The 27458-nt window shown below is 47.7% G+C and overlaps 1 protein-coding gene across 1 annotated transcript; it reads right to left on the bottom strand.

Moving 5' to 3' along the window:
- Nucleotides 1-344: 344 nt before the first annotated feature.
- On the bottom strand, nt 345-27285 carry LOC140916924 (uncharacterized). The gene is made up of 8 exons (XM_073358822.1): nt 27021-27285; nt 25639-25767; nt 16549-16682; nt 15227-15402; nt 8727-8905; nt 6264-6408; nt 5203-5333; nt 345-2061 (listed from the first exon to the last, which is right to left on the bottom strand). The coding sequence occupies exons 3-8, from the start codon at nt 16593-16595 to the stop codon at nt 1135-1137; spliced, it is 1605 nt and encodes a 534-aa protein (XP_073214923.1). The 5' UTR covers nt 16596-16682; nt 25639-25767; nt 27021-27285; the 3' UTR covers nt 345-1134.
- Between the last annotated feature and the right edge of the window lie 173 nt (nt 27286-27458).

Genomic DNA, 27458 nt, shown 5'->3' with positions numbered 1-27458 from the left:
GATACCATTTCTACCCTACCCCCTTCTTCCACAGAGCCTTCTTGGATTTTCCCCGACCAGCCTGGAGTTGGCAGGTATCTCTTTACTATGCTCCGGGGTTTACAATCTATCAATGTTCATATTGCATATAACATGGGTGAAATCTGACTTCAAGGGAGCAAGGATTTCACCCCATGTATCTAATCTGGAGTGCAACCTCAGAAGCAGATCAGATAGTCAGCAAAAGATGATAACAGAACCCATTACTGTAACCTAAAATAATCCCAAAATTATGGAGGAGGGAAGGGAATAAAAACCAACCAACTGTTATTATAAAACAGCTATTGAAACAACTATCTTTTCACAGGTGATGGCAACACATAAAGCAGGTTCTGAAAAGCAAGTGGCTCCCTTTCCCCATCGGGAAACCCCCAATTTTCCTAGTATATTTCTCATACATTTGCTGCAGCATATTATAGCTTTGTGTAATGTATGCAAAGCTGGACTGGTCTTGCGTGATGCAGAAGACAGAGCATGAAAGAGAGACATTTCCATAATAAATTAGTGTTCTAAGAAAGAGATACTTACAATGTACATTCAACGTTTCCAGCTTCACATCAGATATATACATATACTAGAGAGAAAGTCACCCCCTCAGTTTGTCTGTCACTAAAGCTGTATGAGAAATGTGATTCAATCAGGTCTCAGGAACCACTCAGAGCCTTTCCCTTGTTTTTGCTTTGTGTCGATGTTTTCCTTAAGTTTCATGTTCAGATGGACCCACAAACTCACACTGAAACTCAGTCAAAACCATGAGTCTCCACTGGTTTCTACTGCAGGTGGGCCTGAACCAAAAGGTTGTATCTAAATTTACAGGTCAAACTATCTCTATTGGCCACATGGCCAAGTCCAATCACCCTGGCAGTGAACTTCCAACTGAGGGGCTGCTGTTCAGGGGTGAAGGTTCCTGGATTTGGAGCTAGGGTTTTGGTTTCGGCCCAGTTCCAAAGTCTGATCTCACTGGTTTTATGTATATAACACTTCAGTGGTGTCAATCTTGATTCACACCACTACAAGTGAGTCCAGAATCAGATCCCCTGCACGTGGATAAACATATGTACACTAATGTCTTCTTCCCAGCTCCAGTATCATTAGCTACAGGACAAGCACTTGAGGGTGTAATTCATAGCTAGAGAAAGTCGTGATCTTAGTGTCATCAGCCTTTGGGTACAGCTCCCCACTGGGGTCATTGCTAAGCTCTGTGCGCTCTGGGAAGCCATGCTGCTCTTGGCTCATAGGTAGGTATTCCTGCTGCTTTACATCACTCTGACCCAACCTTGTCAAATCTGCTTTGTGGTCCTTCATTGTCTTATCAGCAGTGTGACTGTACAAGTGCGTGGGAAAAGGAGCAAGGTGGTCTCGTGTTTCTCCATTGACCTGCAGTTTCACGGAGCTGAGAGGAATATCAACCCAGTCCGTGAGTGGCCACCCTCTCCTCTTGCCATCAGTGTTCTTTTTAAGGTCTCTGAGGCTGAAGGTTGATGGTGAAAGACTGCAGGTTTCTGATACTGAAGGTGAGTACTTGCAATAAACCTGGAGATGCAGAGGAATCTGAATCTCTGAGCAAGTCCGGAAGCCCCTGTCACTCATATAACCATCTCTGGACAGTCCTGCTGACACTGGAGATAGCTGCTCAGAAAACACCAACTGGCCCACAGGAAGCTGGACCTCCAGTGCAGTCCTGTAGTTCCCCTCACCTGTATATACATCCTTCATCTGTCCTGCTGATGACAAGGGGGCTTCAGAGTCTACAGTGCCAGCAAACTCTAGCTGGCCCGAGGAACTGGAAGAGACCATGTTTTCACAGTAGTCTGGACCAAACCCATTGGCACAGTAGTCTTCCTCCTCCCAGGCCTGGCAGCCTTCTGGAAGTAGCTGGATTTGGAGTCTTTCTTGCTCCACTGGGGAGTTATCATTGAAGGCAAGCCCAGCCACTGAGATCAGAGTGACAGAGGTACCCTCGAGGTCATGGGCAAGTGACTTGTTCCAGAGATTCACATTTAGCTCTTCATTCAGAATAGCCTGCCAAAAATGAACAACAAATCAATACAAAGCAATAACAGAGACTCACATATGATGGCAATGAGCACCACAGACATGCTCATCAACATATGAATAAATTTCAGTACCTCCAACTGTAGAGAAGGGAACAATCCCGTGAGGGACTGCTCAGTTAAATCATAAACCACAAGAGAAACCTTTTGGAGTGGTTTGTTTGCTAAAGTGATTCTCTCATGGTTAGCACCAATAACAGCCACAGCAATTCATTCTCATTCCCCTTTTCCTAGTTACTACACATGTATCAGTTTCAGCTAAAAAGACTCTACTTTCCAGCAGACACAAATGACTGCAACAATAACTTCCAGTACATAAACTGGCAGGGAACAGGAAAACAATCTGACACTGCCCTCTGTAAGGGACTGTCTCAAAATGAGGCATGGGTGAACCTGTCCTCCTGCCTAGTCATTTACACCACTCTTGTCACTAACATAAACGTAAGAACGGCCATACTGGGTCATACCAATGGTCCATCTAGCCCAGTGTCCTGTCTTCTGACAGTGGCCAGTGCCAGGTGCCTCAGAGGGAATGTTCAGAACAGGGCAACTATCGAGTGATCCATCCCCTGTCATCCAGCATGGATGCAGTTTGAGGAGGGGGTTGGGGGGGTATTGCCCCCTCCCCAACTACAAGCCTCAGGGCAGGTGTGGAATTTGCCCCTCACTCCAGGTCCTGTTGTCCTGGCTGAAGCTGCCCCCCTTCCCCCAATATAGACATCCAACTAGACCTATATCCAGTTCCAGCTTCTGGCAGTCAGAGGCTAATGCACACCAAGAGCATGGGGTTGCATCCCTGCTCATCCTGGCTAATAGCCACAGATGGAGCTATCCTCCATGAATTTACTAAATCTTTTTTTGAACCCATTATAGTCTTGGCCTTCACAATATCCCCTGGCACTGAGTTCCACAGGTTGACCGTACAGTGTGAAGAAGTACTTCCTTTTGTTTGTTATAAACCTGCTGCCTATTAATTTCATTGGGTGACCCCTGGTTCTTCTGTTATGTGAAGGGGTGAATAACAAGTCCTTATTCACTTTCTCCACACCAGTCATGATTTTATAGACCTCTATCATATCCCCCCTTAGTCATCTCTTTTCTGAGATGAAAAGTCCCAGTCTTACTAATCTCTCCTCATATGGAAGCTGTTCCATATCCCTAATCATTTTTGTTGCCATTCTCTCTACCTTTTCCAATTCTAATTTTTTTTTTGAAGGGGCAACCAGAACTGCATGAGGTATTCAAGGTGTGGGCGTACCATGGATTTAGATAGAGGCATTATAATATTTTCTGTCTTATTATGTATCCCTTTCCTAATGATTCCCAACATTTTGTTCGCTTTTTTGACTACCGCTGCACATTGACTGGATGTTTTCAGAGAACTATCCACAATGACTCCAAGATCTCCTTCTTGAGTTGTAACAGCTAATTTAGAGCCCATCATTTTATATGTATAGTTGGGATTATGTTTTCCAATGTGCATTACTTTGCATTTATCAACACTGAATGTCATCTGCCATTTTGTTGGCCATAGTGAGTGATAAACAAAAGCAATAGTACTTTTCAATTCACTTCATACAAGTTCTGTCGTGCAATCTCTATCATGAAAGTGCAATTTACAAATGTTTAACATAAGTAGTTAGCACTAGGGCTGTCAATTAATCGCAGTTAACTCAAGCAATTAACTCAATTAAAAATTAATTGTGATTAATCACAATTTTAATCACACTGTTAAACAATAATAGAATACCAATTGAAATTTGGTATAAATATTTTTGGATGTTTTTCTACATTTTCAAATATATTGATTTCAATTACAGCACAGAATACAAAGAGTAGAGTGCTCACTTTATATAATTACTTTTATTACAAATTTTTGCACTGTAAAAAACCAAAAGATAGTGCAATCTTCAAACCAAAGCATGAAGAGGCATACAAATGTTTAGCATAATCTGGCTCGTAAGTACCTTACAGTGCCAGCTTCAACAGTGCCATGCGAACGCCTGTTCTCACTTTCAGGTGACATTGTAAATAAGTATCAGGCAACATTACCTCCTGTAAATGTAAACAAACTTGTTTGTTTTAGTAATTGTCTGAACAAGAAGTAGGACTGAGTGGACTTGTAGGCTCTAAAGTTTTACATTGTTTTGTTATTGAGTGCAGTTATGTAACAAAAAATCTACATTTGCAAATTGCACTTTCACGATAAAGAGATTGCACTACAGTACTTGTATGAGGTGAATTGAAAAAATAGTATTTCTTTTGTTTATCTTTTTACAGTGAAAATATTTGTAATCAAGAATAATAATATAAAGTGAGCACTGTACACTTGGTATTCTGTGTTGCAATTGAAATCAATATATATTTGAAAATGTAGAAAAACCATCCAAAACATTTATAATAAATTTCAGTTGGTATTCTATTATTATTTAACAGTGTGATTAAAACTGTAATTAATTGCGATTAACTTTTTTAAATGAATTAATTTGTCTTGAGTTAATCGCATGAGTTAACTGTGATTAATTGACAGCCCTACTTAGGAAATATCTCAGCTTCACCCTCTTTGTTATTCTCCACTCTTCCCCTCTTGAATTGGCTCGTTAGCACTGACCCCCCACTTGGTAAGGAAACTCCCATCTTTTCATATGCTGTGTATGTATACCTCCCTACTGTGTGTTCCACTCCATGCATCTGATGAAGTGGGTTTTAGACCACGAAAGCTTATGCCCAAATAAATTTGTTAGTCTGTAAGGTGCCACAAGGACTCCTCGTTGTTTTTGCTGATACAGACTAACATGGCTACCACTCTGAAACCTCTTCCCCTCGTGTCTCCTTCCCGAAGCTCCCTCCAGTGCTCTCCGTTAGGTATGGCATTCACTCAGTGATTCCCTAGTCAATCACTGTTCATCCCGACCAAACGTATCTGTGTAAACTCACAGCCCAGCAGAGAGAACGAAGAGCTGCCAGTTCCAGAGCAGGAGGCATGCTCTGTAAGAATTAGATGGCTTCGGATGTCCAGCCAGTGCACAGCCTAACTGCTGCATGGCCTCAGCAGTGTAACAATAAAGTGCCATTTACTGATGCTTGACAGGAGTTGTTGCTCACTCACCAGTGTTTTGGGGAAGGGCATTTCTGAGACGCTTGAATACATGTAGAGCTTGAGGAAATAGAAGCCAATGGCGCTCAGCAGAAGCAGCAGGAGAAGGGCAACCAGAGCAAGAACAAGGTCCCAAAGGAAATCTGAAAAGAATTAAGAACAGTTCAAGCAGGGGGGAGAGAGAAATGCTCACACTGACCCACCTTTCGGGGCCTGATCATCTGGACTGCTACATGCCACATGGAGGTCTTACCAATCGGTGCGAGTCACCCCCATCACTTACACCAAAGGAGGTGCTACCTGCGCCCTCTCGTCAGCCAGCTGGGGCCTGGTCAGTGACTGAAAGGGTGCCCTTGCTGCACCACCGGGGGTGTTGGAGGGGGGGGCGGGCTGTGAAGAATGAGGGGAGAGGGAGAACTGCACTCCCCCTGCTCCTCATTATTTTAACTCTGGACATGTACCAGTTCACTGGTGTCCAGGTTCTCTGAGCAGATGTAGCAACGTGCACCTCCAACCCCATCTCCAACGAGAGCAACTGGTCCAAAGCAGCTCTAGTGGCTGAGCCATAGGCAAGTCCTTCATGAGAGCTGTGCTCCTCTTTGTGTCTGCAAGTCACTCTTGCATCATGCACTCTTTGCTTTCCTTTGCGGAGGCTACCGGAACACACCCACAGCTGGGTCTTGTTCAATGGCAGACATGCTACAGGATGGGTGGGAGGACATTGGCACCTGAGTGCTCTTTGCAATCCAGGTAAGAGGGGCACAACATGCCATCTGTAGTTAACTCCTTATCATCTCTAAGTGGCTACCCTCAGAAACAACATAGTTTGGAATGCTTAGCAAAACTCCAGCCATGTTACACCGTGGGAGCAATGACTTTCTATGCTCATGTGGCTCTGCAGATTCACCAAATTCAATCACGCAGCTTATCAGGTCACCCTCCTCTCACAGACTCGGCTCTCTATCTCTGTTGTCCTTGATGGCCACGGCCCTGACCAGTCAATCCATCCCCAGATCTAAGCCAGAAGTCTGAACAGGGAATACAGCAGTGGCACTGCCCTGAAGCTGTCTTACCTGCCGGACTGTCTGGAGTCTTGATACATTGCACAGACACCTTGCTTTGCTGTCGGACCACACGGGCTGTGACACAGTAATTGGTGTTTGGTTTCAGGAACTCAAATGTGTGCGAAGTTATCTTGCCCTCTGGCTGAAGGGACACCTTAAGGAGAGAGGGAGACATTGCCATGATAGCACCTGCCTAACAACTGCACCATGGAGCAAAAATTCTCTCATGTCACCCTTGTGAGGTGTCTATGCTTCCTGACTCCTGAGGCATATGACACATCCTTCAGCAGAAAGCTACTGTCATTTTAAAAACAGAGGGATTGCCAAAATAGATCAGACCAGGGGATCCATCTAACCCAATATCCAGGGACTAGTACCAGATGCTTCCAAAGAAGGTCTAAAACAGGGGTGAGCAAACTATGGCCCATGGGCTGGATCTGGACCGCGAGCCTCACCACGCAGCTCAGCCGTGCTCTGATGCTCTGGCCGGGGTGCTGGCTTGGGGGCCGCACCTTGAGGCTTGGTCCTGCTCCGATGCTCCGGCCGGGGCGCTGGATTGGGGACTGCACCACACGGCTCAGTCCCCCTCCGGTGCACTGGCTGGGTCCGCACTGTGCAGCTCCTGGAAGCCACGGTACGGCCCCGCTCCAGCTCCTATGCACGCCAATGAAAGCTGCAGGGGTGGTGCCTGTGGATGGGGCAGCGTGCAGAGATGCCTGGCCACGCCTTTGCATAGGAGCCAGAGAAGGGACATGCCACTGCTTCCGGGAACCGCTTGAGGTAAGAGCTGCTCGGAGCCTGCCCCAGCCCTGATCCCCCTCCCGCTCTCCAAACCCCTCAATCCCAGCCCGGAGCACACTCCTGCACCCCAAACCTCTCATTCCCAGCCCCATCCCAGAGTCCATACCCCCAGCTAGAACCTGCACCCCTTCCCGCACACCTGCCCCAGCCCAGATCCCCCTTCCACCCTCCGAACCCCTTGATCTCAGCCCAGAGCACCCTCCTACACCCCAAACTCCTGATCCCCAGAGCCCGCACCACCTCCCGCCCCAATTTTGTGAGCATTCATGGCCCGCTATACAATTTCTAGTCCCTGATGTGCCCCTCCCCCAGTCCAAAACCTCCCCAATGGACAAAAGGGCAAAAAGGCAAAAAGTTTGCCCAACCCTGGTCTAAAACCTCCCCAATGGATAATTCTACAATAACATGGCTGTGGGATCAGTTTCTTCCTAAGAAGAGGTAGTTAGTGGCTGGTTTATGCAGGTTAATATCCATGTGCATTTTTATCTTAGCTAATGTAATTTCAGTCATTTTTCTTATACATGAACACAGTAGCACAATGTCTAATGCTTTTCTGGAATGCTGTCGAGCTGTTAGCTTCAGTATCTTGTGGCAAGGAATCCAATATGTTCATTATGCAAAAAAGCCTTTTTTTATGTCAGTTTGAAACTTGCTGCCTTTTCATTCCACTTAGTGTCCCCTTTGCATTAGGAGAAAGAGAAAATAGAAGTGTCTGATTTATCAGTCCCTCTCATTCATTACTTTATGTATCTCCGTCACATCCCCTCTTCCACGACTCTTCTCTGACTTAACTACTCCTGCTCTGTCAGTCTCCATTGCCTTTCTCTGGACCTTTCCTGACTGCATTTTGCTCTCTGCAGCTACCTGTCAGCTAGTTCCAGTGCAGATTATGTTACACCATCACTCAGGGGTCTTTAATCACCTCTAATAAGTACTTTCCATACCTAATCCATAGTTCAGTCCGCATTTCTGTTCTTGAGGTCTTCCCACTTTACACATGCCATTTAATGGCTTCTAAGGCATTCCACTCTCTCTGCCCTTCACTTACAAGAGTTCCCTCTCCGTCTCCTGATTAGGGATGGTTGAACTAGTTTGGAAAAATAAGAAACCACCCCAATCCTCAAGCCTTTGCTAGAACCCAGTCCTAGAAACAAACTCAATCCCTTTTGAAATGTTCACAGGAGTAGTTTCTTGCCCATCTCCAAACATCTGGGTCCCAGAACTAGAGGTACCAAACCACCACCAGGAAGGGTGCCAGCAGGACCGGCTCTAGTCCACCAGGAAAGCAGCACGTGTTTGGGGCGGCACAATTCCAGGGGCGGCATTCCAGCCACCCTTTTTTTCCCCCCCTTGGACAGTTGCGCTCTCAGAGCTTGGGACGGCAAATTTTTTGCTTGGGATGGCCCTGGGTGCCAGCTGGGATCAGAAGTTGAAGGACCAGTAATCCTGATCCCGTAAGATTTCCAACCCAATTTTGCTGACTCAGGAAGCTCAAATAAGCATCCCAACTTTGACATTCTTCTAGTCAAACCAAACCAAACCCAACCCCTGCCCCTTGTGAGGTTCACCCAGTACAATATCTGATATCACCCACCACTCTGCCCAACCTCACATCACACAGAAGTGTGTAACCTCCTCTTCTCCTCCCGTCACACTGTGAATGTTGCTTACATTGTTGATGTGAACGCCCTTTTCGGAAAGGCTGACCCGGTACTTCCAGTTCGGTAGCACTTTCTGGACTGACTTGTAAGTGCCATTTCTCCTGCGGTAAGGGGTGAGTGGCATGGACAGATTTACAGTCAGATTCTCATTCACCAATATAAGAGTCAGGTTAGGGGGACCCACAATCGCTGTAAAAATCAAAGAGAAAAGGCACAACTGTCAGGTTACTTGTTTCCTTAGAACCAATCACCTTCTTTTTGTAGATTCCTGTCCTAGAGTTTGGTAACTTCATCTGCTGTCATGGTAGGTCTGGCAGTAGTGCTGCCTGGTGGTGACATATGCGATGTCTGGAAGCCACAGAAACTATCGCAAATTTTCAGTTGGCTACCGCCCATTAGCACCTGTTTCTTGCTAACCTACTCTGTGCTTCTCAGATTACACGCATCTCAGGCCTCATTAAGCCTACTGCTGCCTCTAGGCAGCCTGAAAGTCCAAGGAATTTAAGTCTCCAAGGAATTTTTGAATATTCCACTGGAACTCTGTAGCTCAGTGGCCACCAACCACTCAATCGCGATTGACTGGTCAATCCAAGAGGATCTCCCAGTCAAATGCGATCTCTGGCAGTTGAGTGGGGCTGCCGCTAAGGCAGACTCCCTGCCTACCCTGGCCCCACGCTGCTCCCAGAAGCGGTCAGCCCCATGGCCCCGGAGGTGGGGGGGCAGGGTCTCCCTCCTCGTGCTGATCCTGCCTGCAAGCACCTCCCCCACAGCTCCCATTGGCTGGGAGAGCTGCGGGGGCGGTGCTTGTAGAGAGGAGTGGTGCATAGAGCCACATGCCCCTGCCACGCCCCCCCAGGGGCCACACCTTCTGGGAGCAGTGTGGGGCCAGGGTGGGCAGGGAGCCTGCCTTAGCCTTGCTGCGCCCGCCCCCGACCTGGAGCCGCCAGAAATAAGTGCTGCCCAGTGAAAGGCTGCATACCAACCCCCAGCCCTGAGCCTTCTCCCGGAGCCAGTATCCCATACCCCCTCCTGCACCCCAAGTCCCACTCTGAACCCCCTCCCAAAGCCAGCACCCCAAATCCCCTCCTGTACCCCAAGCCCCAGCCCTGATCCCCCCTCCCAGAGCCAGTTCCATTGGACCCCCTCCTGTAACCAACACTCTGCCCCAGCCCAGAACCCCCTCCTGCACCCAAACTCCCTCCTAGAGCTTGCATCCCTCACCCCCTCCTGCACCCCAGCACCCTGCCCAGGCTCAGCCCAGAGCCCTCTCCCACACTGCAAACCCCTCGGCCCCAGCCCAGAGCCTGCACCCCATCCCGAACCCCAACCCCCTGCCCCAGCCCAGTGAAAGTGAGTGAGGGTGGGGGAGAGCGAGCGACGGAGAGTGGGGGGATGGAGTGAGTGAGACGGGGCTTTGGGAAGGGGCAGGGCTTCGGGGAAGGGGCGGGGTAGATTCTGGGTTGCCCTTAGATTCCAAAAGTGATCTTGGGTGTAAAAAGGTTTCAGACCACTGCTGTAGCTCATGGCCTTGCTGGGTGAAAGGGTTAAGTGCATTTTATCTCAAGAGCCAGATGGGCTGGCTTTTCCCAGCAGGAATCTACAACTCAGACTTGGAGTTATAGTATGAATTAAATCTTCAAGTAGAGCCAAGGCTCAAACTCTGGCTGCACATAGACACCTGAGATGGGACTTGGTCTTCAGGACTGCTCAATCCTGAAGAGACACCCGGCTCCTGGGATGACAGGATTTCAATAGAGTAGCTTAGGAAATAATTTTTTCCCCAGTGTATCATTTCAATGAAATTGATTTTTTCCCCCATTTTCATTGAAATTTTTCTACATTTTTTTTCAGATTTTGGTAGGAAAACTGATAATCCCAAACTAGAAATGTCTGCAAAAAACTGTCAGTTCATCAAAAAGCTATTTTCAATTGGACTAACCCTAACCCTAGCCTTTTGCAATAGAAAACTTTAAATTGTATCTAGAATTCCATCTTTGTGTTCATTCACTGTGTCAGTCACAAATCCTCAGCCTTGGAGCAAGAGGGGAATTTACTCAGTCTGGGTAATCATTCAGTACCTCCATTACTCCACCAATGAATTCCAGCCTTGTCCTGAGCAAATGCTCCTAAGGGGGAAATCCAATCCCTGAGTCTATTCTGTGCTATTCTGTTCCATCCTACCTAGGACTTCATACTGTTATCCCATCCTGGGCTATTCCACAAATCACGTGGAAGGACTGCGTGGCCGGCAGAAGATCCAGTCTCTATGGCTCCCTCACTGCTCTTAGCTTTGGTTGATCTGGAGAGTTCAACCCAGCACCGTTGAAAGGGGAGCGAATCTAGCTCTCCATCTCGCACTCCCTTGCACCATTGTCAAAGCTCAGTAGGCATTTCAGTCAGTAACAGAATCCTTTAACTGGGTTATTTTCAGCCAGTGTGTTTCAGTCCATTTATTCCAGCTCTTTTTCCCCATTAAGTCATGAGTTTTACAATGAAACAAGAAGTTCCCAAAGCGACTACACTTTTGTTTCACTTGAACATCAGAGACACTCAGAGTACAATAGTAGAAAGCTTGGAACAAAGGAAAGAGGCATTAACCCGGTTAATAGTGGCAGCAACCACTTTTAATCCCCAATCCCTTTGCCATTCCTTCCCAAACAGTGATGCCCCTGTCCTCAGTTAATCAGCCCTATTCAATATGCAGCCTTTACACACACTACACATACCAACCAACATGCAACAATGTGAGTGTGCTCAGTGCAAATATACAGCAAGAGTGGCAACTGCAGTGCTAACCACTGTGTTTCAGCTTTTGCTAATGTCTTAACCAAAACCAACCAATGGGAGCATAATGCGGGACATGGAAACTGCACACTCAAAAGCCACTGGAGAGATTAAAAACACAGGAATTTTTTTAAATGCTAAGAAATGGCTCTAGTCCAGAGATGTCCCTGATTCTGCTTTGCAGTGTTCTCTGAAACATTTTCTGCTAAGTACCATAACACTTCCCTTTCACTGAGATTCACAAGTTCATAATTTTTATAGGTATTTGTGCCCAGGATTTATTAATTATTATTGGTATTACTACAGTGCTCAGATGCTCTATTCTGGGATTGGGGCCTCATTGTTCTAGGCACTGTTGTAACACTGACAGACCCCGGTAGGCGGGATCAAACTTGTGACCTCTATAGGTTAGTGCATGAGCCTCTACAGCATGAGCTAAAAGCCAACTGGCTCTTAGCTAAGGCTGTAGAACAAACTCATTCATCTCTTTTTCTCTCTCCAAGTGGTCTTGATGCCACTAGAGTGGATGGAACACCACACCCTGGAGGTGTGTGGGTTACACTGTACATAATGGAAAATTGGTCTGGGCCCCAAAGAGGTTACAATCTAAGTCAGTCAAGGATTTGCAGGAAGATTGGCCATATCTAATTCTGTCTAGACTGGACACAGAAAAGACACTGCAGGTTGCCCAATCTTCTTCATCAGCTAGACTCCAAGGGCATCATCCTCTATTGCCGGGATTCCTATGCCCTTTCCTTTAAAGATAGTTGAAGCCATAAATTCCAACCTTATGGTCTTCAAGAGCTCCTTTTACCGCCCCAGATAGTTTCCTGTTCCAACTCTGTCTAGAAAATAGAGAGGCACTTCTCCACACAAATATGGCACCTGCCACCAAAGGGTGGCACCCGCTTCCGCACATTTTCAGAGAGCCTTCTGGATGACCTGCCAGCATTCACAAATCCTGAAGTCACTTTTGAGGCCCACGAAAGGCCATGTTGTTGCAACGCTGTGTCACAGGATGACATTCTCCCTGCATCCAGCCATGATGATGTCAACGTGATGATACAACAAACCATCATGTTTCACTGCAATGTGCCTCACTACGTCATGACAACAGCTGAGTTTTTCTACTGTCAGACAAAATCCCTCAAGTGGCAACTCCAGACTCTCACTCCCATGTTAAATTTACTCAGATTAAAAGGTAAAAATTAGAGTATTATGGCTGCTAACTCTACATATTCACCTAGTATCTGAAAACCAAGGTGTCTCCATCTACTTGATATACTATCACCTACAAAGCTTCTGGAATCAGAAGTTAGCTGTCTGGGGTTACAGGATTGGTAATCATTGGTTATCATTTGACAGTTGATTAACTGAGCTTCTGGAATCAGAAGTTAGCTGTCTGGGGTTACAGGATTGGTAATCATTGGTTATCATTTGACAGTTGATGAACAGCCCATATGATATGAGGAGGTAGTCTCAGTCCAGGTCCTAATGGTGGGACATACGTCAATCATGTAAATCCACCATTCCAAACAGCAATATCAGCAAATGGCCAAGGAATGAATGGGCATGGAACTGAACTAACCTTTCACCCTTCAATAGGCTCCCTACAGGTTACAGTGAAGGCATTTTTGCTGGGCAGTTCTCTACCTCTAATTTACTTCTCTGCAGTCAGAGAATGAAGCCATGCAAGGTGAATCCATGTTCAAAAATGCCCCAATTCACCTCTGGCTGGCCCTCAAATGCACCTAGAGGAACACCTGAGATACATGCCTTCCCTGAGAGAGCTGGCACAGCAGAATGGCTACAAACAGGAAAGCACCTGGAGAGAATGGCTGGAGTAACCAGCTCTCCCAGAATTGACAGTGAGATATGAGCAGGTTGTGACCTCAGAGAGGATTACAAACAACAAAAGGCAGTTACAAGGAAGAATCAGAAAAAAAACTCCTCCCCCAGCCTCCCCTGCTGTGACTCAGGCAACCTGCTATGTACAAACCCTCCTCGTTCACTCCTCCACAGTAATATCCTTGTAGGGTGTGGGAGAGGCTCTGGGACACAGAAGTATGGCTTGGAAGACACTTGGTCCTTCTCTCTGTCTGGGACTCTGCATAGTTCTGCTAGCAGCTAGCTCCTTTCTGGCAGGATGACTCTGCGTGGACTCCTAGGTCTACCCCTGCCCAGCAGCTGTTTTTTGTGTCCCTGTCTAGCTGTCTGCTCTGGTCACCACGGGGGCATCTCAGCACTTTCAGTCACACTCAAAATGTGAATTTGCATTAGCTTAGAGAGAGGCATCCCCATCTTTCCAGATAAAATGTTCCCCGCCATGGACTCTCACCCCTCCCCTCCCCAGGATCTCATGGGATTCATCAAGGACAAGACACCCAGCGAGCAAGAACCTTCTCCCACCCAGCCTTCTCCTCCCCACTTGCCCAAGCTCTCTCCTTCTCCACCCCTGTCTCTGACTCAGAGGGGTATTTTTCACTATCCACTTTTAATCTGTAAACCTGCCCCCTTGACTCCATCTCCTTCTCACTTTTCAAGCTCCCACTCTCAGCCCTTCTCTCTCCCTCTATTTTCAATCTCTTGCGTGCAGGGCTTCAACATGTCCCCATTTCACCTGCCCTCCTCTGACCACTCCATCCACTCTGACCACTCCATCCACTCTCACTACTGCCCCATCATCCCCTTGCATAACTTCAAAGAGTGTAAGGCTAGCTGGGACCATTACACCATCCAATCTGACCTCCTGAATAGCACAGGCCATTAAATTCCACCCAAATACACTGTATTGAGTCCAACAACTTCAGTCAAACCAAAGCATTTCAGTCCTCAGGAGACTAAACCATTGTGAGGCCAGGCACCAGGAAAGAACAAGATGCCACCAGTGCCTGAGGCCCTTCCATGGCAGGGAGTTGATCAGGTGAGACATTGCCCCATGCTGCAGCGGAAGGCAAAAAACCCCAAGATCCTTGCCAGTATGACCAGGGGCAAAATTCTTTCCTGACCCCTAGTCTGATGATAAGTTAGATCTTGAGTATGTGATCAAGACACACCAGCCAGGCATCTAAGACAGAGGATTCTCTGTACCACCTCGGAGCACTGGTCCACCCCAACCAGTATCCTGTCTCTAGCCATGACTGATCTCTGATGCTTCAGAGGAAGGTGGGGAAAAAACAACAACCAGAACACAACTGTGCATCAAAGAAAAAAATTCCTTCCCAACCCCTGCAGGCAACCAGCTGAAGCCCTGAAGCATGAGATTAGATTGTAATGATTGTCGAAGTGTTATGAGCAATTAGGCAATCCTCTTCTCTGCATGGCCCATGAAAGAATGGGATGAACAGGGAGATTCACAGATTTCAAGGCCAGGTGTGATTGTGACCACCACCACCATCCAGCCCAACCTCCCCACCCCGAACACACACACAGAAGCCTCAAAATTTCTCCCAAAAGTTGGATTTCATCTTTCCTGTACTCCCCAGGCCCTATTCAAAACACTGCGACCTAAATCACTATCCTCTTCCACTCTGGTAGATCATTCCTACCTTCTCGGAACCCCGTTGTCTTCCCCATCAGTGTTGACCATCCCATAATCCTTTCCCATCTTGCTCCCCCAGTGAGCACAGGAACCCATCTCCAGAAACTCAAACCCATGGGGAATCTCCCTCCACACAGTCACTGCTATGCCCCTCCTCCTGCCCTTGGGCTCCCAAAGGTTCTTACTGTCTCTGTAAGGTTGCAGTTCATTGGAAATGGTCCATTTGGACACCCAGGTTCCATCCATGGCTCTCACTCTGGCCCAGTACATTTTGTGTATGTCTTCGAAGTACAGTTTGCATGTGTGCGATGATTTGGTGCTGTTCCTCCAACAGGTGTCCACTTTGGTCCAGTTAGAAGAGCTGCACATGGAAGCAGCCACAGTAATGCAACAAGAAGGAGCCATCAGCACCCCTTACCCACCACCTCCTCCCAGCTCCATTTAATCCCCCCTCAGACAGGGAGACTCCAGAAGGAAAAACCTTGCTCAGGTGAGTCAGGTGGGAATCTTTTGGACTGAAGAGGGAGCAGCCAAGACTGATCCTCTGCTCCACCTCCACCCCATCCACTGCCATCTTGGCCCGTGGAAAGGGACAGAAAATATGCTTATATTTTTACTTAATTAAAAAACAACCCTCTGGCTGCCATAGTGCCCTCCACTTCCTGCTCAGTTCCTCCCTTTCTGGTGGGAGGTTCACATGTCTGCTGTTGGTCGGGCTGCTTGGGCCAGATTAGACTTGGGCAAAATGTTTCAGACGAATAGTTCATTCACTGAAAAATGAAGTTCCAGTCAACCTGAAATTATTTTCCAAATTGGACACAACTGTCTGAATGGTTTCTGCCCAAAGTTTGTTATTCAGGACTCAGACGCCATTCAGAAAATGGCTGCTGGTGGTGCCCTCCTTATAAATTTCAGCCCCGTGGTTAGGACACTCACCTGGGATATGGGAGACCCAGGTTTAATTCCTCCTTCTCCACCTCAGGCAGTGGGATTTGAACTTGCGTCTCCAGGAGAATGCTCTAACCACTGGGCTCTGGGATAATGTGGGGCAAGTCTCTCCTGTTGAAGCTGTTCCACTTTGAATAAATAATTAGCCATGAGGACAGACTTGAACCTGGGGACATCCCAGGTGCATACCCTACACATTATAAGAAGGGCACCACCACTCTCCAGGTTGTGAATCTAGCCCTTCAAAAATGTTTGAAAATATACATTTTGGGTCAAATGAAACATGTCTCATTTGACCCAAAATGGATTTTTTTCAATTTGTAGAAAATGATCGCAATCCTGGACTCGGTTTGGATTTAACTGAATTCTTGTTTGATTTTTCAAAACTGCCATGGAACCTAAAAATCAGTTATTCGCCCAGGTAAAAGAGGGAAGCCAGGCAAGGGTCCAGAAGGGTGGATAACCTGACCGTAAAGAAACTAGAACCCTAGAATGCAGAGAGGTTAAAGATGGGCCTAGGAATACACAAAACTGGCTGGAAAAGAGTCAGTCTGCTCACCGCTGTAACATACCGCTGGTAACTTTGAACCTCGTATTGGGTTCCATTGCCTGAGCCGGAACCGGGCTCCCACACCAAGAGAATATGGAAATTTTCACATGTTAGCGTCACATTCTGTGGAGGAGACAGCATGCCTTGAAATGAAAACAGAGGAAAGCAGATCAATAGCATTATAACCCTACAAGAAGAGAGTGCTGTTTTCCTATTGGTCAGCTGCAGCATATGAAGGATGCCCAAAGTATAACATTTCAGCATCTAAGGAGGTCATTGCAGCATGTGGATTTATCCTGCACAATTGTCTTATTTCCTCAGCAACAACAGTACTTAGCATTAGTTCTGCTCTTGGTTATACCCATGCAATCTGAGCCCTGGTCTACACTATGAGTTTAGGTCGAATTTAGCGGTGTTAGATCAACTTAACCCTGCACCCGTCCACACAACAAAGCCATTTTTGTCAACTTAATGGGCTCTTAAAATCGATTTCTGTACTCCTCCCCCACGAGGGGATTAGTGCTGAAATCAACATTGCCAGGTCGAATTTGGGTTAGTGCGGATGCAATTCCATGGCATTGGCCTCTGGGAGCTATCCCACGGTACTCCATTGTGACCACTCTGGACAGCACTTTGAACTCGGATGCACTGGCCAGGTAGACAGGAAAAGCCCCACGAACTTTTGAATTTCATTTCCTGTTTGGCCACCATGGCAAGCTGATCAGCACAGGTGACCGTGCAGATTTCATCAGCAGAGGTGACCATGGAGTCTCAGAATCGCAAAAGAGCTCCAGCATGGACCGAACGGGAGATACTTCATCTGATCGCTGTATGGGGAGATGAATCCATGCTATCAGAACTCCATTCCAAAAGATGAAATGCCAAAATATTTGAAAAAATCTCCAAGGGCATGAAGGACAGAGGCTATCACAGGGACCCGAAGCAGTGCCACATGAAACTTAAGGAGCTTATGCAAGCCTACCGAAAAACCCAAGAGGCAAATGCCAGCTCAGGGTCAGAGGATTTTGGGGATGAGGAAGATGAGGAGGAGGGGGAGGTTGAAGACAGTGCACACCAGGCAAACGGAGAAAGTGTTCTCCCCAACAGCCAGGAATTGTTTATCACCCTGGATCCAATACCCTCCCAACCTGGGCTCCCGGACCTTGAAGGCGGAGAAGGCAGCTCTGGTGAGTGTACCTTTGTAAATATAATACACGGTTTCAAAGCAAGCGTGTTTAATGATTACTTTGCCCAGAAGACATGGGATGCATTCGCGGCCAGTACAGCTACTGGAAAAGTCAGTTAACGTGTCTGGGGATGGGGCAGAAATCCTCCAGGGACATCTCAGTGAAGCTCTCCTGGAGGTACTCCCAAAGCCTTTGCAAAAGGTTTCTGGGGAGTGCAGCTTTATTGCATTCTCCATGGACTCTTTACCACGGCAGGCCAGTAGCACGTAGAATCATAGAATCATAGAATATCAGGGTTGGAAGGGACCTCAGGAGGTCATCTAGTCCAACCCCCTGCTCAAAGCAGGACCAATCTCCAATTAAATCATCCCAGCCAGGGCTTTGTCAAGCCTGACCTTAAAAACTTCTAAGGAAGGAGATTCTACCACCTCCCTAGGTAACGCATTCCAGTGTTTCACCACCCTCCTAGTGAAAAAGTTTTTCCTAATATCCAACCTAAACCTCCCGCACTGCAAATTGAGACCATTACTCCTTGTCCTGTCCTCTTCCACCACTGAGAATAGTCTAGAACCATCCTCTCTGGAACCACCTCTCAGATAGTTGAAAGCAGCTATCAAATCATAGAATCATAGAATATCAGGGTTGGAAGGGACCCCAGAAGGTCATCTAGTCCAACCCCCTGCTCAAAGCAGGACCAATTCCCAGTTAAATCATCCCAGCCAGGGCTTTGTCAAGCCTGACCTTAAAAACCTCTAAGGAAGGAGATTCTACCACCTCCCTAGGTAACTCATTCCAGTGTTTCACCACCCTCTTAGTGAAAAAGTTTTTCCTAATATCCAATCTAAACCTCCCCTCATTCTTCTCTTCTGCAGACTAAACAATCCCAGTTCCCTCAGCCTCTGCTCATAAGTCATGTGTTCCAGACCCCTAATCATTTTTGTTGCCCTTCGCTGGACTCTCTCCAATTTATCCACATCCTTCTTGTAGTGTGGGGCCCAAAACTGGACACAGTACTCCAGATGAGGCCTCACCAATGTCAAATAGAGGGGGATGATCACGTCCCTCTATCTGCTTGCTATGCCCCTACTTATACATCCCAAAATGCCATTGGCTTTCTTGGCAACAAGGGCACACTGCTAACTCATATCCAGCTTCTCGTCCACTGTCACCCCTAGGTCCTTTTCCGCAGAACTGCTGCCTAGCCATTCAGTCCCTAGTCTGTAGCTGTGCATTGGATTCTTCCGTCCTAAGTGCAGGACCCTGCACTTATCCTTATTGAACCTCATCAGATTTCTTTTGGCCCAATCCTCCAATTTGTCTAGGTCCCTCTGTATCCTATCCCTGCCCTCCAGCGTATCTACCACTCCTCCCAGTTTAGTATCATCCGCAAATTTGCTGAGAGTGCAATCCACACCATCCTCCAGATCATTTATGAAGATATTGAACAAAACCGGCCCCAGGACCGACCCCTGGAGCACTCCACTTGACACCAGCTGCCAACTAGACATGGAGCCATTGATCACTACCCGTTGAGCCCGACAATCTAGCCAACTTTCTACCCACCTTATAGTGCATTCATCCAGCCCATACTTCTTTAACTTGCTGACAAGAATACTGTGGGAGACCGTGTCAAAAGCTTTGCTAAAGTCAAGAAACAATACATCCACTGCTTTCCCTTCATCCAAAGAACCAGTAATCTCATCACAGAAGGCGATTAGATTAGTCAGGCATGACCTTCCCTTGGTGAATCCATGCTGACTGTTCCTGATCACTTTCCTCTCATGTAAGTGCTTCAGGATTGATTCCTTGAGGACCTGCTCCATGATTTTTCCAGGGACTGAGGTGAGGCTGACTGGCCTATAGTTCCCAGGATCCTCCTTCTTCCCTTTTTTAAAGATGGGCACTACATTAGCCTTTTTCCAGTCATCCGGGACTTCCCCCGTTCACCACGAGTTTTCAAAGATAATGGCCAATGGCTCTGCAATCACAGCCGCCAATTCCTTTAGCACTCTCGGATGCAACTCGTCCGGCCCCGTGGACTTGTGCACGTCCAACTTTTCTAAATAGTTCCTAACCACCTCTTTCTCCACAGAGGGCTGGCCATCTATTCCCCATGTTGTGATGCCCAGCGCAGCAGTCTGGAAGCTGACCTTGTTCGTGAAGACAGAGACAAAAAAAGCATTGAGCACATTAGCTTTTTCCACATCCTCTGTCACTAGGTTGCTTCCCTCATTCATTAAGGGGCCCACACTTTCTTGGCTTTCTTCTTGTTGCCAACATACCTGAAGAAACCCTTCTTGTTACTCTTGACATCTCTTGCTAGCTGCAGCTCCAGGTGCGATTTGGCCCTCCTGATTTCATTCCTACATGCCTGAGCAATATTTTTATACTCTTCCCTGGTCATATGTCCATCCTTCCACTTCTTGTAAGCTTCTTTTTTATGTTTAAGATCCGCTAGGATTTCACCGTTAAGCCAAGCTGGTCGCCTGCCATATTTACTATTCTTTCGACACATCGGGATGGTTTGTCCCTGTAACCTCAACAGGGATTCCTTGAAATACAGCCAGCTCTCCTGGACTCCTTTCCCCTTCATGTTAGTCCCCCAAGGGATCCTACCCATCCGTTCCCTGAGGGAGTCGAAGTCTGCTTTCCTGAAGTCCAGGGTCCGTATCCTGCTGCTTACCTTTCTTCCCTGTGTCAGGATCCTGAACTCAACCACTAATTCTACCCGGTTTGTGAACAGCAGGTCAAGAAAAGCGCCCCCCCTAGTTGGCTCCTCTAGCACTTGCGCCAGGAAATTGTCCCCTACACTTTCCAAAAACTTCCTGGATTGTCTATGCACAGCTGTATTGCTCTCCCAGCACATATCAGGAAAATTAAAGTCACCCATGAGAACCAGGGCGTGCGATCTAGTAGCTTCTGCGAGCTGCCGAAAGAAAGCCTCATCCACCTCACCCCCTTGGTCCGGTGGTCTATAGCAGACTCCCACCACTACATCACTCTTGTTGCACACACTTCTAAACTTAATCCAGAGACACTCAGGTTTTTCTGCAGTTTCGTACCGGAGCTCTGAGCAGTCATACTGCTCCCTTACATACAGTGCTACTCCTCCACCTTTTCTGCCCTGCCTGTCCTTCCTGAACAGTTTATAACCATCCATGACAGTACTCCAGTCATGTGAGTTATCCCACCAAGTCTCTGTTATTCCAATCACGTCATAATTCCTTGACATCACCAGGACCTCCAGTTCTCCCTGCTTGTTTCCAAGGCTTTGTGCATTCGTATATAAGCACTTGAGATAACCTGCTGATCGCCCCTCATTCTCAGTATGAGGCAGGAGCCCTCCCCTCACAGACATTCCTGCCTGTGCTTCCTCCGGGTATCCCGCTTTCCCACGTAGTCTGGAATCATTGCATAAGAAAGCATGGCAGCGTGTGGTCCCAGTGTTTGCTGGCATTTAAGTAACATCCATTCTTTATCTCTCTGTGTTATCCTCAGGAGAGTGATATCATTCATGGTCACCTGGTTGAAATAGGGGAATTCTATTCAGAGGACATTCAGAAGTGGCCGTTCCTGCTGGGCTGTTTGCCTGTGGCTGAAAAGAAATCATCCCCGCTATTAGCCACATGGTGGGAGGACGGGTGAAGTGATCATCCCAGAGAATTGGGTGTGGTGCGGGGTTAGTTGGGTTTGTACTGCATGTTAAACCGAAAACATCAGCCCCTCCTTTTAAAAGGCCAATGTGTCTTTTTCAATTTTAATCTCCCTTTTTTTCCTCCCACAGCTGCAAATGTTTCAATGCTGCCACTAGCATCTCTGTCCCAGAGGCTAGCGTAGATAAGAAGGCAGAAAAAATGCACTCACGATTAAATGTTTTCTGAGCTCATGCAGTCCTCCTGCACTGAAAGAGCCCAGCAGAATGCGTCGAGGCAGACAATGTCAGAGTCCAGGAAAGCACAAAATGAACGTGAGGACAGGAGGGACGCGCGAGAGGATAGATGGCTGGAGCAACAGGAGAGGTGGCGGCAGCGTGATGAGAGGAGGCAGGATGCAATGCTGAGGCTACTGGAGGATCAAACTGATGTGCTCTGGCTTATGGTTGAGGTGTGGGAAAGGCACAGACCGCCACTGCACCCCCTGTGTAATCAACCATCCTCTTCCCCAAGTTCCATAGCCTCCTCACCCAGATACCCAAGAACACGGGGCGGGGGAGGGCCCTCCAGGCATCCAACCACTCCACCTCAGAGGACTGCCCAAGCAACAGAAGGCTGGCATTCAATAAGTTTTGAAGTGCAGTGTGGCCTTGTCCTTCCCTCCTCCCCTGCCCCACCCCACCTGGTGCTTCCCTCCTCCCCCATCCCTCCTGGGCTACCTTGGCAGTTATCCCCCTCTTTGTGTGACGAATTAATAAAAAATGCATGAATTTAAAACAACAATGACTTTATTGCCTCTGCAAGCGGTGATCAAAGTGGGGAGGGGAGAGCGGTTGGCTTACAGGGAAGTAGAATGAACCAAGGGGGCGGGTTTTCATTAAAACAAACAAACAGAACTGTCACACCGTAGCCTGGCCAGTCATGAAATTGGTTTTCAAAGCTTCTCTGATGTGCAGCACACCCTGCCGTGCTCTTCTAACCGCCCTGGTGTCTGGCTGCACATAATCAGCAGCCAGGCGATTTGCCTCAACTTCCCACCCCACCATAAACGTCTCCCCCTTACTCTCACAGATATTGTGGAGCACACAGCAAGCAGTAATAACAATGGGAATATTGGTTTCGCTGAGGTCTAACCAAGTCAGTAAACTGCGCCAGCATGCTTTTAAATGTCCAAATGCACACTCTACCACCATTCTGCACTTGCTCAGTCTATAGTTGAACAGCTCCTGACTACTGTCCAGGCTGCCTGTGTATGGCTTCATGAGCCATGGCACTAAGGGGTAGGCTGGGTCCCCAAGGATAACTATAGGCATTTCAACATCCCCAATGGTCATTTTCTGGTCTGGAAAGTAAGTCCCTTGCTGCAGCTGTTCATACAGACCAGAGTTCCTGAAGATGCGAGCATCATGTACCTTTCCCGGCCATCCCACGTTGATGTTGGTGAACCGTCCCTTGTGATCCACCAGTGCTTGCAGCACCATTGAAAAGTACCCCTTTTGGTTTATGTTCTGGCTGCCTTGGTGCTCCGGTCCCAAGATAGGGATATGGGTTCCGTCTAGCACCCCACCACAGTTAGGGAATCCTATTGCAGCAAAGCCATCCACTATGACCTGCACATTTCCCAGACTCACTGCCCTTTATAGCAGCAGCTCAGTGATTGTGTTGGCTACTTGCATCACAGCAACCCCCACAGTAGATTTGCCCACTCCACTTTGATTCCCGACTGACCAGTAGCTGTCTGGCGTTGCAAGCTTCCAGAGGGCTATTGCCACTTGCTTGTGAACTGTGAGGGCTGCTCTCATCTTGGTATTCTTGCACTTCAGGGCAGGGGAAAGCAAGTCAAAAGGTTTCATAAAAAGTGCCCTTATGTATGTGAAAGTTTTGCAGCCACTGGGAATCATCCCAGACCTGCAACACTATGTGGTCCCACCAGTCTGTGCTTGTTTGCCAGGCCCATAATCGGTGTTCCATGGCATGAGCCCGTCCCATTGCCACCAGGATGGCCAAATTGCCGGGGCCCGTGCTTTGAGAGAAGTCTGTGTCCATGTCCTCATCACTCTCCTCACCACACTGCCATCGCCTCCTCGCCTGCTTTTGCAGGTTCTGGTACTGCATATACTGCATGATAATGCACGAGGTACTTACAATGCTCATAACTGCCACGGTGATCTGAGCGGGCTCCACGCTTGCCATGGTATGGCGTCTGCAGCAGAGCAGGAGAGCAGAGTGGCAGCGGAAGCGGTCGTTCAATGATGGTGGTTTGCAGACCTACTGCACTGTCTGCTGCCAGGACACAACAGCTGAGCGGGCTGCATGTTTGCTGTATTATGGCGAGACAAGAGCAGCCGAGCAGAGTTGCAGTGGAAGCAGCCCTGCGAGACCACCAAGGGAGCAGGAGAGGAGAGTGGCAGCGGAAGCGGTCGTTCAATGATGATGGTTAGCAGTCCTACTGCACCGTCTGCTGAGAGCAGTATGGTGCCCGCATGGAAAAAAGTGCAAAACGATTGTCTGCCGTTGCTTTCACTGAGGGAGGGGCGACTGACCACATGTACCCAAAACCACCCACAACAATGTTTTTGCCCCATCAGACATTGGGAGCTTAACCCAGAATTCCAGTGGGCGGCGGAGACTGCAGGAACTGTGGGATAGCTACCCACAGTGCAATCCTCCAAAAGTTAACGCTAGCCTCGGTACTGTGGACGCACTCCACTAACTTAATGCGCTTAGTGAGGACACACACAATCGACTGTATAAAATCGCTTTCTAAAAATTGACTTCTATAATTTCGACCTAATTTTGGTTCAAGCTGAAGTTCAAGCAACCTAATATTCTACTGTGCCCAAGGGCACTCAGAGGGATTAGACAAACCTGCAGTGTTCAGACCAGTCTTAGGCAATGGCTACACTATGCAACTTTTAGCAACATGGCTGTGCCGCTACAGCCGTGCCGCTAAAACGTGCGCAGTGTAGCTGCTGTTTGTTGGCAGGAGAGAGCTGCCTTGCAGACAAAAAACTTCCACCCCCCACAAGTGGCAGCAGCTTTGTCAGTAGGAGAGCGCTCCTGCCACAAAGCGCTGTTCACAGAGGCGCTGTTCGTCAGTAAAATTTTGTTGTTCAGAGTGGGGGGAAGGTTTTAACACCCCTGAACGACAAAAGTTTTGCCAACAAAGTGCCAGTGTAAACAACATCTCAGTCTAGAGCAGTGTCCCTGCTTCCTGGCCTTGCTTTGCTGGCCTGCACAATGAACTAGAAGTGTGTGGGTGGGGGAACCTAGTGCACAGTCTGCCTAGAATTAGAGCTGTTTGAAAAATGCTATAAGTTTTGTGTTAAAAATATAGATCAAAGTATAAAACATGCATTTCATTTGAATTTTTTTGCAGAACTTTTAATTTTTCCCAGCAAAATTAAAACCTGAAAACCAACAAAAATTGTAGGTTTTCTTTTTTTCTGTTTTTTAAAAAAAACCTCCTTTATCTTTATCTTTTTCTACCACTGGAAAAAGGTGGAAAAATAGGAGAGAAAGGAAAGTAAAACCCCCAAAATGAAAAAAATGATTTTTTTAGTTTTGTGGCCAAAAAACCTGCAAAATTTCAACCAATCAAAAATTTCAATCCAAAGGAAATGTGTGTTGGTCAAAAAGTTATTTTGCACAAGAAAAAAAACCCAGTTTGACAAAAAAAAATTCTGTCATCTCTTTATGGAGGTGGGAAAAGATTTCACTGTGTACACATCATGCATGTAGGCACACCCTATAACGTATATAATCCATATGTACACAGAGGACTCTATTGTTATTCAGTTTCTCCTTTCTGCTTCCCACACAGGTGTTTAATTATAGTTTCAAACGGCCCATGGACCGTGATGTTTGGGTTCTTTATCTCATCAGCCACATGCTTTCACCGAAGCATTTTTTTCCTAATAAATTCTCAATAGCTTATCAGTAACAAGGCTCTAAGCTATGCAGAGTTTTGAATGACTTGTCCTGTTAGGATATTAACAAGGCAGGCTGTCAGAAATCTTTTGTTTTGCTTATAGCAAAGGTCGGCCTTTACTTGGACTCTTCAGTAGCAAAGCCACTGCACTGTTCACTGGGCTTTTACTTTTAGGTTTTCCAGGTATTTGACAGAGGGAGATCCTATGGGGCCAGCACTGCACAGCTGTCCCAAGGCTACATAAACATTTTTGCCAAGGATTGTGAATCCTTTAGTGCCCCATAGCCACCCTCTTCTTGCCAGGTCACAGTGTCACAAGGGAGCTTACCCAGCAAGAGGATCTGACGAAAGAGGAGCAGAAGCACACTCAGTACAACACGCATGGTCCTGCACTGCTATTGGCACAGCCACGTCCATCTGTCCCTGTGTCCTACATGTGCGTCCTGGAGCCAGTCACCTGCAGGGAGGAAGGGAGAGAGAAGAGCACAACACTCACTTGGTTACTCGTGCCAAATGCAAATAGCTGAGAGGACTGGAAACCAGGACTAGTGAAACACAGCCAGAAAAGAGCAAGACGGCTGGGGAAGGCATGCCCATGTCACGTGCCTCTGTGTCTGTGGTTGCCACCTACCCCCTGCAGGCACAGGGCTCACAAACCAGCAAGCCATGGTGAGGAAGCAACCACTGGTGGTGAGTGACTCACCGACTGGCTTGCCATGAGTCACACACACAGGTCTGCAGCAAGCACCCTTGCTGCTGTGTGTCACCCAGAGGCAGGCTAGCCTTCAAGCCGCACGGGCCCAGGGATGGCTGATGTGAGGCCAGACACATTCCAGCCCTCACCTTTGTGATTTGCTGTGTGGAGCCTGCTCCTGTCTGCCTAGAGCTGCCCATAGGACAGAAAGTGTATCCTAAGGAAGAGACGAGCAGTGTGGAGTCTGGGCTGCTGCTGAGTCAGGTGTGAGGTAGCATGACAATCCTCAACAAACTTCTCCAGGTGGCCTGCAAATAGTTATAGCAGAGAGGAATTCCCAAGCAGCTCAGGGTTGGGCAGAGCTAAGGCTTTCCCATACATAACAATGTTACAAACCAAAGGTTTCTCTCTCAGGACCTGCCAAAGCTAGAAATAGGGGGTGGAGAGTGGAGTGCAGCGGGGAAGATACTGTTGTATGCAGTTGGGGCTCTGGCTGCTGAGCTGGATCCCTGCAGCAGAGAGGAGCCTTGGGCAACCACATTCCCCATGATTTAGCATGCTGGGGCCTGAAGCTCTAATCACCATTGCTGCAAACTCAGCAGAACCAGTCCTGTGACGGGGATGCGAGTCTGCAGTGATCTGGGCATGTGCTGGGGAAATTGCTTCCTCCTTGCCGAAGTGATGGTTCAAAGGCAGAGCAGAGCTAAGGGGGAGGGAATAAAGATATGAGACCCCCAGCCCTGTGATGGCTTCATGACACATCCCCTGGTGCAGCGACACACTTTGGAAAAGGGATTAGGCTGTTTACACCACACAGTGCGAAAGCAAAGAAACCACTTCAAGCCAGGGGGTTTGGCAGCACCCTCCCACCTCACCCCCCGCACCTATGCCCCTGCAGTATGTACTACACACATTTCCCCAGGTCTTTGGAGAACAAAAACAGCTCTGTCAAAGCAGGACCTGAGTTACTGGCAAGACAATCCTTTACATCTGGCTCCCTCCCTCCCCTCACATACCTGAGGACAGATCCTTCTCTGTCTCATCTGTCTCTCTTCCAAGCGAGCAGCCCCCACGGCTGGGCTCTGAGAGGCTTTGGGCGACAACTTGCCACAACTGCACCGAGTGACTTTTGCGGTTCATGTCCTTTTCCTGGTTTCGTCTCTCTTCTTTTCTTCCTTCCTTGTTGATGGTTTCATGCATGGCTCAGGCGGACAGAGTGCTAATTCTATCCACACCATTGCCTCCCTCTTTTGGGTCAGCAGTGCCCTCAGGAGGTGGTGAATCAATACAGCCTAGCCTAACATTCTTTGTTGTATTTGTCAAATCCAATGGTGGCTGCCAGTTTCACTTGCTAATCTGGCACACCTCTCAATAGCACTGTAAGGTCAAAGCAAATATTTATGGCACATGCAGAAGGCTACAGCACAGCAAATCCTCAGTCTATTAACTCTTTA

This window comes from Lepidochelys kempii, chromosome 9, assembly GCF_965140265.1.
Source record: "Lepidochelys kempii isolate rLepKem1 chromosome 9, rLepKem1.hap2, whole genome shotgun sequence".
Classification (NCBI taxonomy): Eukaryota; Metazoa; Chordata; order Testudines; family Cheloniidae; genus Lepidochelys; species Lepidochelys kempii.
The sequence above is the reverse complement of the archived record's forward strand: the minus strand, read 5'-3'. Positions and strand labels throughout refer to the sequence as shown.